This window comes from Micropterus salmoides, unplaced genomic scaffold (assembly GCF_014851395.1).
Source record: "Micropterus salmoides isolate LMB-PRFRI ecotype aquatic unplaced genomic scaffold, ASM1485139v1 Ms_hic_scaffold_15, whole genome shotgun sequence".
Lineage (NCBI taxonomy): Eukaryota > Metazoa > Chordata > Actinopteri > Centrarchiformes > Centrarchidae > Micropterus > Micropterus salmoides.
Window position 1 is genome coordinate 13,328,997 of NW_024040596.1, and position 13,274 is coordinate 13,342,270.

Sequence of the window (13,274 nt, forward strand, 5' to 3'; positions counted from 1 at the left end):
ATTTGTACAGCACTGCATCAACAACACATGGATTTGTTCACATGAGTAACTTGTTTGTTGTGTGAATGTGAACTAGCACCCTTCGGAGACAGCAACATCGTGTTTGCAAGACCATCCTTATTAGCTTGTTTGCATTCACAGGCCATCCCAAGTGGCAGCTAAAGTGAGAGATGCTGTCAGGCAGCCTGGCGTAATATGCAGCCTTGTCAGCAGATACACTGTACACAAGAAGGCAGTCAGACACTGCTGCCTGTCTGGTCCTGCACATCTCTCCCTATCACATTTACTCATGTGGCAGTTAAGAAAGTATACAGGAAAAGAATATCGTACTAAATATATCCTGGGAACCAGCACAATTCTGTCCACTCCACTAGTGTGCCTTATAAATCAGAATGGTAGAGAAGTTGACCACAGATACCTCATACTAGGTAAGCTGCAGAACAGTGAACAAGTACAATATTAAAGATAGAGATCCCCTTCCTGCAGGCATTAAATATGGGTTGGCTTAAGTGCCAACATAAAAAGTGCCGTCTCATAAAGTTGGAAATGTTCCTGAAAGGTGACAGCTCCTGGTGTGATACGTATACCAGACTCTAACCTTCTCTCTGAGATGCGAGCAGATGTCCAGCTGGTGCTGGCGGTCTCTATGGAGCTCCAGCTCCTCCTGGTGGGCATGTCTCGCCTCCTGCAGCATGACCAGAGCTCTGGCCAGCAGCTCTTCCTGGTCCCGCTGCCACTTCTGGGTCACTGCTCTCAGCTGTGACTCGGTGAAGCGCTGCCGGTCCCACAAACGTTCATGCTCCATCTGAAAGAACAACATGCACGAAGAAGACATTGTTTGCACAAAGGCATTACTGAATGTCTTACTTGGTGTATTGGTTATGTATATTAGTTATTCTTTTAAGCACTGAACAAAAAGCATCACCTTGAAAGATGAATATAAAACCAAAATGGCAAGACAGTGTTGTGCCAAATTGATGACATGCAAACAGAAATTCCCAAACACCCCTACATGATATACTGTCTATAATAATGGCAGCAGGACCACAGAGAAAACTGTGTCATGTCTAGCTCTGCTGGTGTATAAAATGGTCCTCTCCTGGCTGTGAAATGTCCTGAAGGAAAACAGTTCCTTTCTGTGTGAGGGATGCCTGTAGCTATTCATCATTGTGTCAGTGCTCACAGGGGCTGCATCACTTGGCTGCTTCTTTGGAACAGAGGGAATGATATTCATCTATGGGCTAATAGCGGCTAACTGACGGTGGGAAGGCATTAGACGGCTGACTGATTTTATTGAAAATGAGTGAGCTGACAGACCTGCCAACGGAACAGAAGTGCCAGGAGGCAGTCAAGCAAGTCCTGTTTATTAATGCACAACTTTAGAACTTGAGGAAGATCCACCCTTTGTTCTTCACTTTCTCGTGTCCTCTCTTTCACTACCCTTGCCTTCCTTGTGTTGTACATATATACATTCTATGGCACATACATCCTTGCATTGCTTGTAATGCAATGTGTGTACGTAGGCATACAAGCAATTTAGCCAACACGTTAAATACAGTATGTATGTGAAAGTACCGCACTGTGTCTGCAGTGCACACTTAAAGTGGCACAACACTTAGTGTAGCTGCTGCATCCACATTCCCGCTGCAGAGTGCTGTCTACAAGAGGACTGAATCATTAAATAAATAAATAAATAAATGGCTGAAAAGGTAACACAAATAAATTATTTCCACTACTGCCATGGCACATTATGAGGGCAATACTATGAAACCCTGCTGGTACACAGTTTGCCATCAAACAGTAAGTCAAAACAGACAATAAACAGCCCCATCCAGCAGAGGGAGATGTCCACTATAAACTAGTTGGAGCACCACAAATTGATAGTGAAAATGAGAGACTGGTTCTACTTTAGATCAGCTACAGGAACACAGAAAGCAAGTCCACATACTTCTGCACACAGTATAAAGTGCACCTTACTGAGACAGCGATATACGGTATACTTGGTTGGCAATTGTAAGTCATGGCCAAACAAACTGCTGCAAGGAATTATTTTGTTCAAATGTCTTGGGATTAAGAGAGAAAAGCAAGTAAATGTAATAATGCAATGTAACGCTCCAAACCCTTTGCTTCTTCTCTACTTTCCTTTGGATATTTCTCTCTAAGATCAAAGAGAGAATATAAAATGACAATCTCACAAAAGCAATATTTTTACAAAGCATAAAGTAAAAATGTTCTCTCTCTCTCTCTCTTCTCAATCTTAACTCCTAAAACATCTTCAAAACAGCAGATACTGCAAGCAAAAGAGAGCATAGGAGCTGATTTATCACCACAGCTCTTAAATTGTTACACTGCACAAACCCTTTAACTGTGGTAATATGTCACATCTGCTATCTACCCATAAAGCAGAGCGAGTGTATCTTGTATTAGAATTTAAAGAACGGACAAAAGCAACAGAAAATGATGCAATCATCCTGAAATGATTGTATGGAGATGGAACTAAATGGCAGGCAGGTGGGCAAAATATTAAGGCTCAACCAGGAACAGCCTCCAACGCTCTAAAGTGAGAAACCAACACAAGAAAAGTGAAGAGCTAAGTCGTTGACTCCTTAGAAACAATTCTGTAATGAAAGTGCTAACTATAGAATATCCACTCGACCCATATGTCTGCAGGGGCAATGGATATTACCCTTTGCACAGCAAATACAGGGGAATTATTTGCCCAAAGCAGACTACTGCCAAAAGACAGGATTCTTTTTTCACTATATGTCTAATGGAGCCAAAAAAATCAGTTCAGTTGCAGAGCTCACTTCAACTAGTAGACCATCCCTTGAGCTTACTGGATACGAATCAATGTCAAACTTGTTCACTTAATTTAGATTTTAGAAAATGCCAAAAAATGTTTTCTTTCCAAACACTGATATCAGAATAGCATTTATGCATTTAATAAGTGAGGTTTCAGCAAACCAATCTGTAGTTCACACTGATTATCCACTTGGCATGCCAGCTTAATTATGACTAATAGCCAAATTTGGTGAAGTCAGCACTACATCAGCTCTGGGTCTGTTTATGAGGAAGTGAAAAGTGTGGACATGTTAAAAAAAAACATCTCTCCTTCTCACAACCCTCCAACCCCCACACCACCCCTCGAAGGCTGAACGATCACAGCTCTAAATGCAGCACCCAGCTGGAACTGATATGAGGACAGGTCTCTGGGTGCGGGTGCAGGAGGAGAGCAGTGCTGGCGGTTGTCATGGCGATGCTAGGCAGTGGTGTGAGCGAGTTGTCCACTGTGGGTGACATGGCACATCCTGCAACGTGCTGAGCAGATCATTGTCCAGGCTTATTGGTGTGTCTGTCTGCTCGGTTCAGGCTACTGAGCTACATTGATCAGGGAGCCTGGGACTCACACTGCAGGGATGCTCCAGACGGGAAGGTGGTTACATTTTTTGATGGGTAGTGCATCAGTATACAGTATGTGCATGTGTGTGTCCGTCCATAGAAGTTGGACAAGTATGTGGGTGTTTTGAGCGCAGTACAATGACGGACAGCAATTAAAAGATCTATCCCACAGGATACTAGACCCAATACTTTATCTATCAGTTGTTTAGTCTATAACATGTCAGAAAATAGTGAAAGGTTCCCACAGTCCAAGGTGATGTCTTGAAACCTCTTGCTGGTTCCGACCATCAGCTAAAAACCCAAAGATATTCTATTTTCTACCATATTAAACGAAAAACTAAAGCATTCAATTTATTGGCTCTTTTGCTTGAAACATCACAATCATTTGACAATCAAAATTGTGTTATGTATTTTTAAATGTATATAAGTATTTTTACATTTATGTGTTTGTGTTCAGGTGTCTGGTGTGTGTGTGTGTGTACATTGTAAACAGCATTGTACAATGTTTCAGGCTAACCCCGACCAGTGCGCGCATGTCTGTGTCTTTATTGTACATTCATTGCATCTTTTCAGGTTGCTAAATGTAGTTGATGTACTTGTTAAACAACTAAATCCATTTTGTTTTGTCATAGTACTGACCAGCTCTTGTCTAGTTTTCTCAGGGAACAGTCTTTGCAGCATGTCCATGCAGAGCGCCCTGTGGTTGGGTATGTCAGGAGTGTACAGAGACAAAGTGAACTGGAAGCGTTGGTGGTCGTCTGCACACCAGCCACAGAACCTGAGACAGATTCCAACCCAGAAAATACATGATGAAACATGATGATACTATGACACCATGTTTTCCTTCTTTCATTTCATTTCACTTCATCTCTAAAGGTTATACATTGATACACTGCATACTATTCATAGATGTTCTGTATAGCGACCACATGGAAATAAAAAGCAAGTGGCTTTGAGACATTGATATAATCAGACTCCTGGTGAGAAAGACTGAGAAACAGCTTGCTTCGGGGGAGTGAAGTGACTTATTTCATGTTAGCTGCAAAATCACTACAATTATCTCAATCAATCAATGTGTAAGAACTTAGAATTATGAAAAGAAGTTAAGCTGAACTTTACACCTACCTGTTAGTTCTTTGCAGTTGCTCTTGGAGATGCTGCAGCCTGCTGTGGTATATTTCTGACAGGGAGTAGAAGGCCTGGATCAGGGAGTCCTTGAGTTCTGGGTAAGGGCAGTCTGAATCAACCTCTTCTGCAATGTTTTCTATGCTTACGGGACTGTCTGAAGCACTGGTAAGATATTTCTGCGAAGGACAATATAACCATCCCTGAGATATATATATAATGTAATGTTTAGACATGTGGGTTGGTGACACACTGTAGCGTGTAGCTTAATACAGAATGGAAATTGGTGATTTGCTGAAACAGAAGGAGGGCATCTGGAACCAGCAGTGAGAGACTTACCTCCATGCCAAGGCCAGAGATCTCCTCCTCCAGGGCCAGGAACTCTGCATGAAGTTTTGCTTTTATGTCATCCTGCTGGTCTTTCACAAAGGTCACCTGGTAATTCAAGGATGAAACCATAAACATCTGTCTAAAATACAGGCTTAGAAAACTATAAAACTGTCACTAAGTGATTCAGTATTAGCAAGTAACTGCTTATTTCTCATAATGCTAGATATCAGAAGGAAGAGAAAACAGCTAGAAATGGAGACAATATCTATCAAATAATTAGGCAATTTTCTCTGCCAGCGAAAAGGGATACATCAATTTGAATTAAACATGGAAGTAGCTATATTTATTTATACAAATAGTAAAGGAGCAGTCACATTAACGATATATTTCAATGTTAACACGTCCTTCTGATTATGTTAAAACAAGCAATTGGTGGGGAACTATTCAAAAAGCTAGTGCAATGAAAGACATGAGCTCTTTCAATTCTTAGGTGAAATTTATTGAGTCCGTTATCCTTTAAGCAAACACGTTTGTTGGTCCAGCACTCTCATTGAAGACATCTATCTCCGTTCACTTTAGTGTCTTTTCTAGAATCTTGTTGTTGACTTTCAAAGATTGATCACATGCCCACCAGCACCCTTTTTGTCCAGGTATGACTACAGACTTGACTGCAGACTACAGCTGTGGCTAGACGTTTGTCAATTGTGGTTTGCACCACACTTCAGCACTTCACAGTCTCAACAAAGGGCAATGTTGTGTCTCCTTGCGTATTTCATCAGACGTCATATAAACTTCACATTTTCTATAGTAAAATGATTAGGCAGATTATACTAGATCTTGAATTTCTCCAAATCAGCCATGTGATTCAGCTGTAATGTGTTATTGGGACCAGTGGCAGTTATGAATAAGTGAACATTGAAAGAATCTGGCAATGAAAGGAAAGAAAAAGGGAAAAACAATAAGTTCATAGATGTGCTCCATCTATACAAGTTGATAATCTTTTTTATACTTTAACTTCAGCAAACACAGCTAAGGGAAAACCCAAAGTAATGTCACACACAGCTCAAAATGAATGATTTAGGAGAAATACAGTTTGACCATTAGAAATGATAGAAACAGAGTAATTCTCTCAGTTTCAGTTTTAACGTTTGGAAACAACATGATAATGTGTGGTGTCAAAACAATTCACAATCAACGTGGCATTGGGTAATATTATATTATTGTACCTTCTGATTCCCTTTTGTGAGGTAGCACTTAACAGAGTGCCCTTTTTCCTTAGACTGTTAAGTTTTCATTTAAAACACTCAGCGATGGAAGTGTAATTACACAGCAAGAGAAAATGATCTCTGAGAGAATTTGTTGTGAGTCAAAGAGTGATGTGAAATAAGAAATAAATTTAAAAAATGGACAAAAGACATGAGGAGAAAAAAAGATGAAATGTAGATGCATCGTGGCTGGGTCTGTGTGTGGGGGCGGGAGAGAGGGGAGTAGGGGGTAGGGAGATATTATGCCCATGCAATCAGGTGGCTAGGGACTGTGGGCCAGCAAGAGTAGAGGGGGTCATGGGAAAGAAACAAGCATGAGTGAGCCACACAGAGGAGACAACATGACTGGCAGACATTCATTCCAAGTATGGTCTGTCTTTAAAGACCCCTGCTTACTCCTTAATCTCGCCATTCATCTCTAGAGCTTGCAAAAAGCCTCTCAAAGTCAAAGGCAGAATTGGTGACTTAGGGACTGTGGATATCTAACAAACAAGAGATTCCTGGACGGTGAATACAACACTGTGTGCAAGCTGAGATCATTGTGTGAACAAGCAGGAGAGTTTAAACTTCTGTTGTATGTGCAGGACAGACTGTTTTGGTTTGGTACCTGCAGAGAGTGAGCACAGCTACTATTCATTGTTGAGGGCTTTAAGTGTACTGACAAGATAAAATATTCTCAAATGGTGAGCTGCAAGACGCAAGTATTCTCAAAAGTTGAACCATTTTATTTTTTGAACCAGGTACAATACAAAACTGTAATAATGTAATAATACTGTATTTTCTGAGATATATTTAGAAAACTTGCCATTCTGCTAGCTTTCTACACAATCAGCTCTGTTAAGGTTTGTCTTCATCAAAGTTACTTTGATCACCACACTGGACATTCAGACATTGTTCTTTATTTCATATCACACAGATACCTGTTGTATTACTTGTTCCCAGACTGATCGGTGGGCAGTGAGCTGCTGATGTTGTACTTCACCCAGTCTGAAGCACAGATCATCCTTGAGCTGAAGAACAGGCTCCACGGTGGCTATCCGGAATGCCTCCCTCTCCCTATCTAGGAGCCGCCCTAAACGCCAACACAGACATAAAGGGACACATGTTGGTACAGTACTTATACACAGCAGAGAATCATCGCGATACAGTTACAAATACTATTTAAAAACAGTTTGTGCTGTACCATAATCCTGAAGTGAGAAGGTGGCAGTGTCTGTTCTACCATTTGGCTTGATCTGCTGTAGAAAATCATGGATGTCATTCTCAGCCTTCTCCCTGTTTCATGAGAGACATTAACATAATACAACATGAGATAACCTAAAGACAGCCAGATAATGGCAAGAATGTTCTGGTCTTGTTATCCTACAGGAATTTGTTTAGCTTTTTCCCCTGAGTAAACTGGCCTACTGTTTGCTTGCTGCCCACCATCAAATATTACAACAGTTACAATCAATGGACCAATTTTCCAAGACAATAATGTAGCTATGAGTTGACCTAGCACTCTCCTTATTAAATACATACAACCAGTACTGTACAAAAGTACATTCAAAATTGTACTTAGTTAAGTGAAAGGTGCAAGGTACAAGGTTGTTTATTAGACATTATACAGCACAAAGCTGCATAACAAAAGGAAATTTGTAGTTCCTTCATGGTACACACACAACATATAATTAAGTGTAGGCCTATATTAAAATATGGTAACATATAAAATAAAACAATATATACAGTTATTTATATGCATACACATATCCACAGTGCATTTTTTAAATTTGCATCTGGGGTGAACGTAAACAGCAGCAATCAGATGATAATATAAAAGTTTCATCTTCACAATAAATAGTCTGACACTTGGGAAACAGAGTCCATCTTGACTGTGTTTGAGCACCAAGCATGATCGATGTAAAACACAGAGTCCACCTCCTCTCATCTTGCCGGAGTCTTGCGCTAGACCACAATGGGCCACCTGCCGAGTGCTTGATCTGGGATGTTGAAGGGGCAGGTCTCTGTAATGATCGGAATTCCGTTGTCTGGTCAATATGAGTCCTATTTTGTCCAGACCAGATCTTTAGGAGCAGAATTAAGTCCTAGCTGGGCCAGCATGGCTCCTCTCCTGGCTCTCTTTTCTCTTGTCAGATCGCAAACTACACCTGTCGCGGCGCCGGGTCTGGCTGTTTGGTCCGGGCGGATCGTGGTCTGCTGCTCTTTAATCCAAAAACCCCGTCTTCATCTTCCAATGACTGCATTTATGTAAGAAGTAACGCATGTTTTGGCAATAAAACTGGAAAAAAATGATAATGAATGAAAATATGATTCGTTTCCATCTATCACACATTGTTTCAGTGGAATTTCACCAAAACCTTGTTAAGAAATTAGGGACATGATACATCACACTGACAGGCCTATGGAGGGTGCTATGGTAATTGTTTACTTCTTACTAACTAGCCCAGGAGTTCACATGATTGTGAATAAAGGAAGAGTAACCATAGAGATATACTACTTGCCTGTGTTCCCATTTGACAAGGCGGCTTTTGAATGGTAGTTAAACTAGATATATGTGTAGAGAGTCGCAAGCAGTGGCACATCTTTATGACTAGGCTCATTACTGAGGCTCACGCTTGTGTACATCATTAACCTTGGGTGGCTCAGACACAGTCATTACGCAGCCAAACAAGCTGCACCCCTGAGCTAACGCTGCCCTTCTCACTTCACAAGGCATGACACCGCTGGGGCCCCAGTCCCACGCTTCTGCCTCAGCATGCAGAGGGAGTGCTCCTCTATTCAGTGTACCCCTCACAGTTCTACCTGCCCCCCCCCAACTTCTCTTTGTTTCTCACCCTTTAATTCAATGTAGGCAATCAATGCAAGAAAATGTGCTTAAATCTTTCCTTTTTTTGTTTTCTCCCTGATACATTATTCTCTATGGGCTTACTTTTCTCCCCCCATCTTTACACCCTATTTTTCCGTGCAGGTTCCTGTCTGGGCTCAATGGGGCTTGAGTGGAACGGTTGCGCGGTGTAATAGCAAATTCAGAAAACTGCAGCAGATAATGACAGGGAGTAATAGGGGGCTCTTACTCAGCCTTTTGCAGCCTGGAGCACTCTCTGTTCCACACCTGTCTGTGCTGCCGTAATATGGAGCTCTCCTTGGTTGCCTTGGCTGCACAGCGAGTCTTCTGAACCTATAAGACAAGGTTTAATACACAGCAGGAATAAACAGTTTCCGTGGAAGTGAAATAATACCAAAAAACAAATAGCGTTTGAGTGTTTGCTTTTAAGCACACTTTAAATACACTTTAGCCGTGACATTTATTTCCTCCTACAAATAATTAACTTCATTTGGAAAACCTGAATCTGGAGTGCTTTAATGCATCAATTATCTGGACCATTTCATAACATCGGAAAAGCACAACATCTACAAAGTGAATAAATCATGATTTTGCAAAGGTGGTAAAACATGAAATAGATCATTTTTGTATCCTATAGTTAAGAATACGTTGTTCCCTTCCTCTCTGCACATCAGGTATATTTGTATACATACATTTCCTTCAGGATTTATTAGCGGTATTGTGTCTATGAGTGGCTCATAAACCTAGGTAATTCAACTGAAACAGTATCACTGTTGAAGCGTGAAAGCAAAATAAACAGCGGCAAATTAAAATAATCAAGTAGAAACATGCATGACACGCATGAGGCCTGTTATTAGGAGAGCACAGGGGGGAAGTAGAAGTCTTAATCTGCTCTCCTTTGTTTTCCTTTTTCATCAAGACAGAACAAGGCCCTCCTTCAGAGCGCTCTCAGTGCAGCGATTCATTGTCTTCTATCAGTGTTTTTATGCACAGGCCACTGGCTCAGATAATTGTACAAAAGAAAATCTCACATAACTAATACATGCATACTATCATACTACCATAGTAGCAGGAAATCTAAACGAGTTAGGATGTTGATTTATGTCATGAAAGTCTATATACATGTCAAGTTGCAATTGTTGTAAAAGAATTTTGAATATATTGCGCTGGACACTTGCCCTCGGGGTAACATCCATTTTATAGTTATTGAAATCAACAGTGTTCAGTCTGAAACTAGTGCTGCTCTGAAAGAAAATGGGCAAATTGATGTCATCCCATGCGTCTTCCAGGCAACGTATAGTAGGTGATCTTAATTTGCGCTGGCTGTCTAATAACTCAGCTGAACTACAAAAACTGTGCCTGGAGCTAAACTTATATTGAACAAAATTATAAATGCAACACTTTTGTTTTTGCCCCCATTCATCATGAGCTGAACTCAGACATCTACAACAAAAGGTCTATTTCTCTCAAATATTGTTCACAAATCTTTCAAAATCTATGTTAGTGAGCACTTCTCCTTCGCCAAGATAATCCATCCACCTCACAGGTGTGGCATATCAAGATGCTGATCAAACAGCATGGGTATTGCACAGGTGTGCCTTAGACTGGCCACAATAAAAGGCCACTGAAAAATGTTAAGCTCATGATGAATGGGGGCGAAAACAAAAGTGTTGTGTTTATAATTTCGTTCAGTGTACATCAATTGATTTCTAATCTTACTGTGCCAAATAAAACTAAATGATCAATATCGATATTGTGTTAACTAATAAACCACAGTCAGGGTGTCCAGTCAGATTTCCATTCACATTTTCCCAAGAAAAGACAACGCCATTTTAGTGAGTGCCACTCACTTTTTCATTGTGTATCAAATGGATTTGGAGAAAATCTATTTCTTGCATTCATATCTTTGCCATTCCACGTGATGTACCTTTTTATAAATATGACTCATTTTTTTAAAATCTCATTTTATATGTCATCTTTTAACCCACGAAGATTTACAGTCTGATATTGATGTTTTTCAGATATCTCTCACCAGGCAATCACAACCTTGACACTGATAAATTAAAATGTGTGGTATTTTTAGGATCCCTGCATAACACTTCAGGTCTCCCAAACTGAAAATGTGGAAATGAACAACATCTGGAAAAGTCCATACATAAAATCACGTCTGTACTTGACTAAGGAGATGTTGTGCAAATGCATGGCTCTTTCTCTATTGTATTGGTGGACTGCGCTTTTAAAGTGCCTGTACACCCACGTAGGAGTAGAGGTTTTTCTGGCTGATGAAACCTATAGTCAAGTTGACACTGAGTGAAGCTATACTGGAATTACATTAGGTCAACATATGAAAAATGGTGAAAGTTCTCCTCCCGAAGAGGTGCAACAAAATTAACAGGAGAGTCAGAAAGATGTCAATCAAACTTAGTCACCTACATACCCACACAGTTAATTAGACAAAGCTGGTGGACAATGGATGTGAAATGCCTTTAAATAGTATGTCCCTTACAAATGTAATGCAGAAACAATTTGATTTTGAATTTCTTGTTCAATTTAAAGATTTCCAAATTGAACTGTTCTTTTAAATGCTGTTTGTAATTGTTTTCTTTAATTTTGTGCTCTGTGATGGAATTTTGCTTGCTTGTCTTTTGCTATTCTACATTTTTCAAAAACCTAGATCCTGAATTAGAGATAATCTCTGTGCATATGTGCATGAATAAGGATTAACAACATAGCAATTAAACAGGGAAGACTCCCAGAATCCCCACAGGACAGTAGTGCTCCAATTATGAACTTGCATGCTTTCTATTTGGGCCAAGGTAGTATAAGTTATTAGTTGGTATCAGTACTCTCTACGCTGTTTTTTCACATATTTAAATGTTCATTCTTGAAAAACTGTATAAATGTAACCATCTCAGTCCAATTTTTTATTTGATTTCTTTTTTAAATTTTTGTACAATGCTGCAGAGAAATTTTAAGGTTTTAGTATCTACTAATGCTGCCAGCCCCTTCCTGCAGAGCAAAAAATGATCCCACGCTTGAGGCAACTCATGGTCATTTATTTACCCTCGATCACATCACCAATGGGAGATGCTCAAAAAGCCTCCCTTTCAGCAGGGCGACCAAACGTGAACATAGCCTGTCTTATCTAGGTTATGCAGAGAGCAGGGTTGGAAGGAGCCACAGGCAACTATAATGGTACTAAAAGGCGTCTGCCACAGTTTACCAATTTAAACACCACAGGTCTAACAGCCTTATCACCATTGCCCCTAGCATTAACTTTTTGCTCAGAGTAAGACGAGTATGAACTTCAAACAGTTTTATAGGAAAACCCCGGGCAGCCAAATGAATATTCATGAAACAGCCGATGCTATTGTGTATGGCAGTGTTCTCTGTTTCATGTTGTTGGACAAACTATAAAGGTTATGCAATGTCTGTTTTATATGGAATGAAATCCCTTTACAGTGTGTGGTTTGTAAGAGAGATGTAAGAAAGGTAGACAAACAGAAAGAAATGATGCTATTTACAACTACTGGAGACATGCGGTTTTATCACCTCACATTAAAATCAGGCTTTTGTCAGTTCAAGCTCTTCCTGTGGTGGGTAATGAGGCCTGTTTGCTCTCTGGAAAAACATTTTATATCATAGTGTGGCTGCACATTATTCTTCATTTGCTGCTGAATCACCATGTTATTAAATGTAACAGGTCATAATAAAATTGCTGTTTTAAGCAGAAGCATGATATTGATAATGACCAAAATGTACCTTTTGTCCAATTAGATCAGTCTCCTGGCGTTTCGCATCAACAATGGCTTGTAGTCTTTTATATTCAGCCGGTTTGTACTTTGAGCTGCCAAGACCATTTTTCATCCGCAGTGACAGTTTTTCTGCATGGATGGAGGCAAATGATATGGCTGAATTAGGATCATTGGAAAATCTCATCACTTTTAATGTCTGAAGTCTTTATGCTGACTTCAGCAAAGAAAGAATAGAGGTAAAGACAAGGGAACAGCACCAGCTGAGCGCTAATGGATTATAGGGGTAATGTAAGAATAATGCACATGTATATATCTGCAACGTTGTTCTTCCATTCCATATTTATATATTTCTACATTTATTGATATTGACTCTATGTGTAGCACCTTATCACCACAGTAAATTCCTCGTATGTGTAAAACACTACTTGGCAATAAAGCTCCTTCTTCTTCTTCTTCTTCTTAAAATGACTGGGGGTAGGTGGAGGGGGATAGCAAACTAAGTGTCTCAGACCCTTTTTTTTTTTTGAGTAGTTCAGCTGCTCAAAGAAACAGGTG

The 13,274-nt window shown here is 40.1% G+C and overlaps 1 protein-coding gene across 1 annotated transcript in view; it reads right to left on the minus strand.

The window, feature by feature from the left end:
• LOC119904035 (coiled-coil domain-containing protein 148-like) overlaps positions 1-13,274 on the minus strand; it is a 29,192-nt gene that overhangs the window by 14,326 nt on the left and 1,592 nt on the right. Inside the window, exons 2-9 of the mRNA XM_038720406.1 lie at positions 12,727-12,848; positions 9,194-9,297; positions 7,303-7,394; positions 7,040-7,191; positions 4,864-4,959; positions 4,525-4,703; positions 4,039-4,177; positions 599-805 (exon numbers count right to left, since the gene is read on the minus strand). Coding sequence (XP_038576334.1) covers positions 599-805; positions 4,039-4,177; positions 4,525-4,703; positions 4,864-4,959; positions 7,040-7,191; positions 7,303-7,394; positions 9,194-9,297; positions 12,727-12,848 — 1,091 coding nt within the window. The remainder of the gene's footprint in view (positions 1-598; positions 806-4,038; positions 4,178-4,524; positions 4,704-4,863; positions 4,960-7,039; positions 7,192-7,302; positions 7,395-9,193; positions 9,298-12,726; positions 12,849-13,274) is intronic.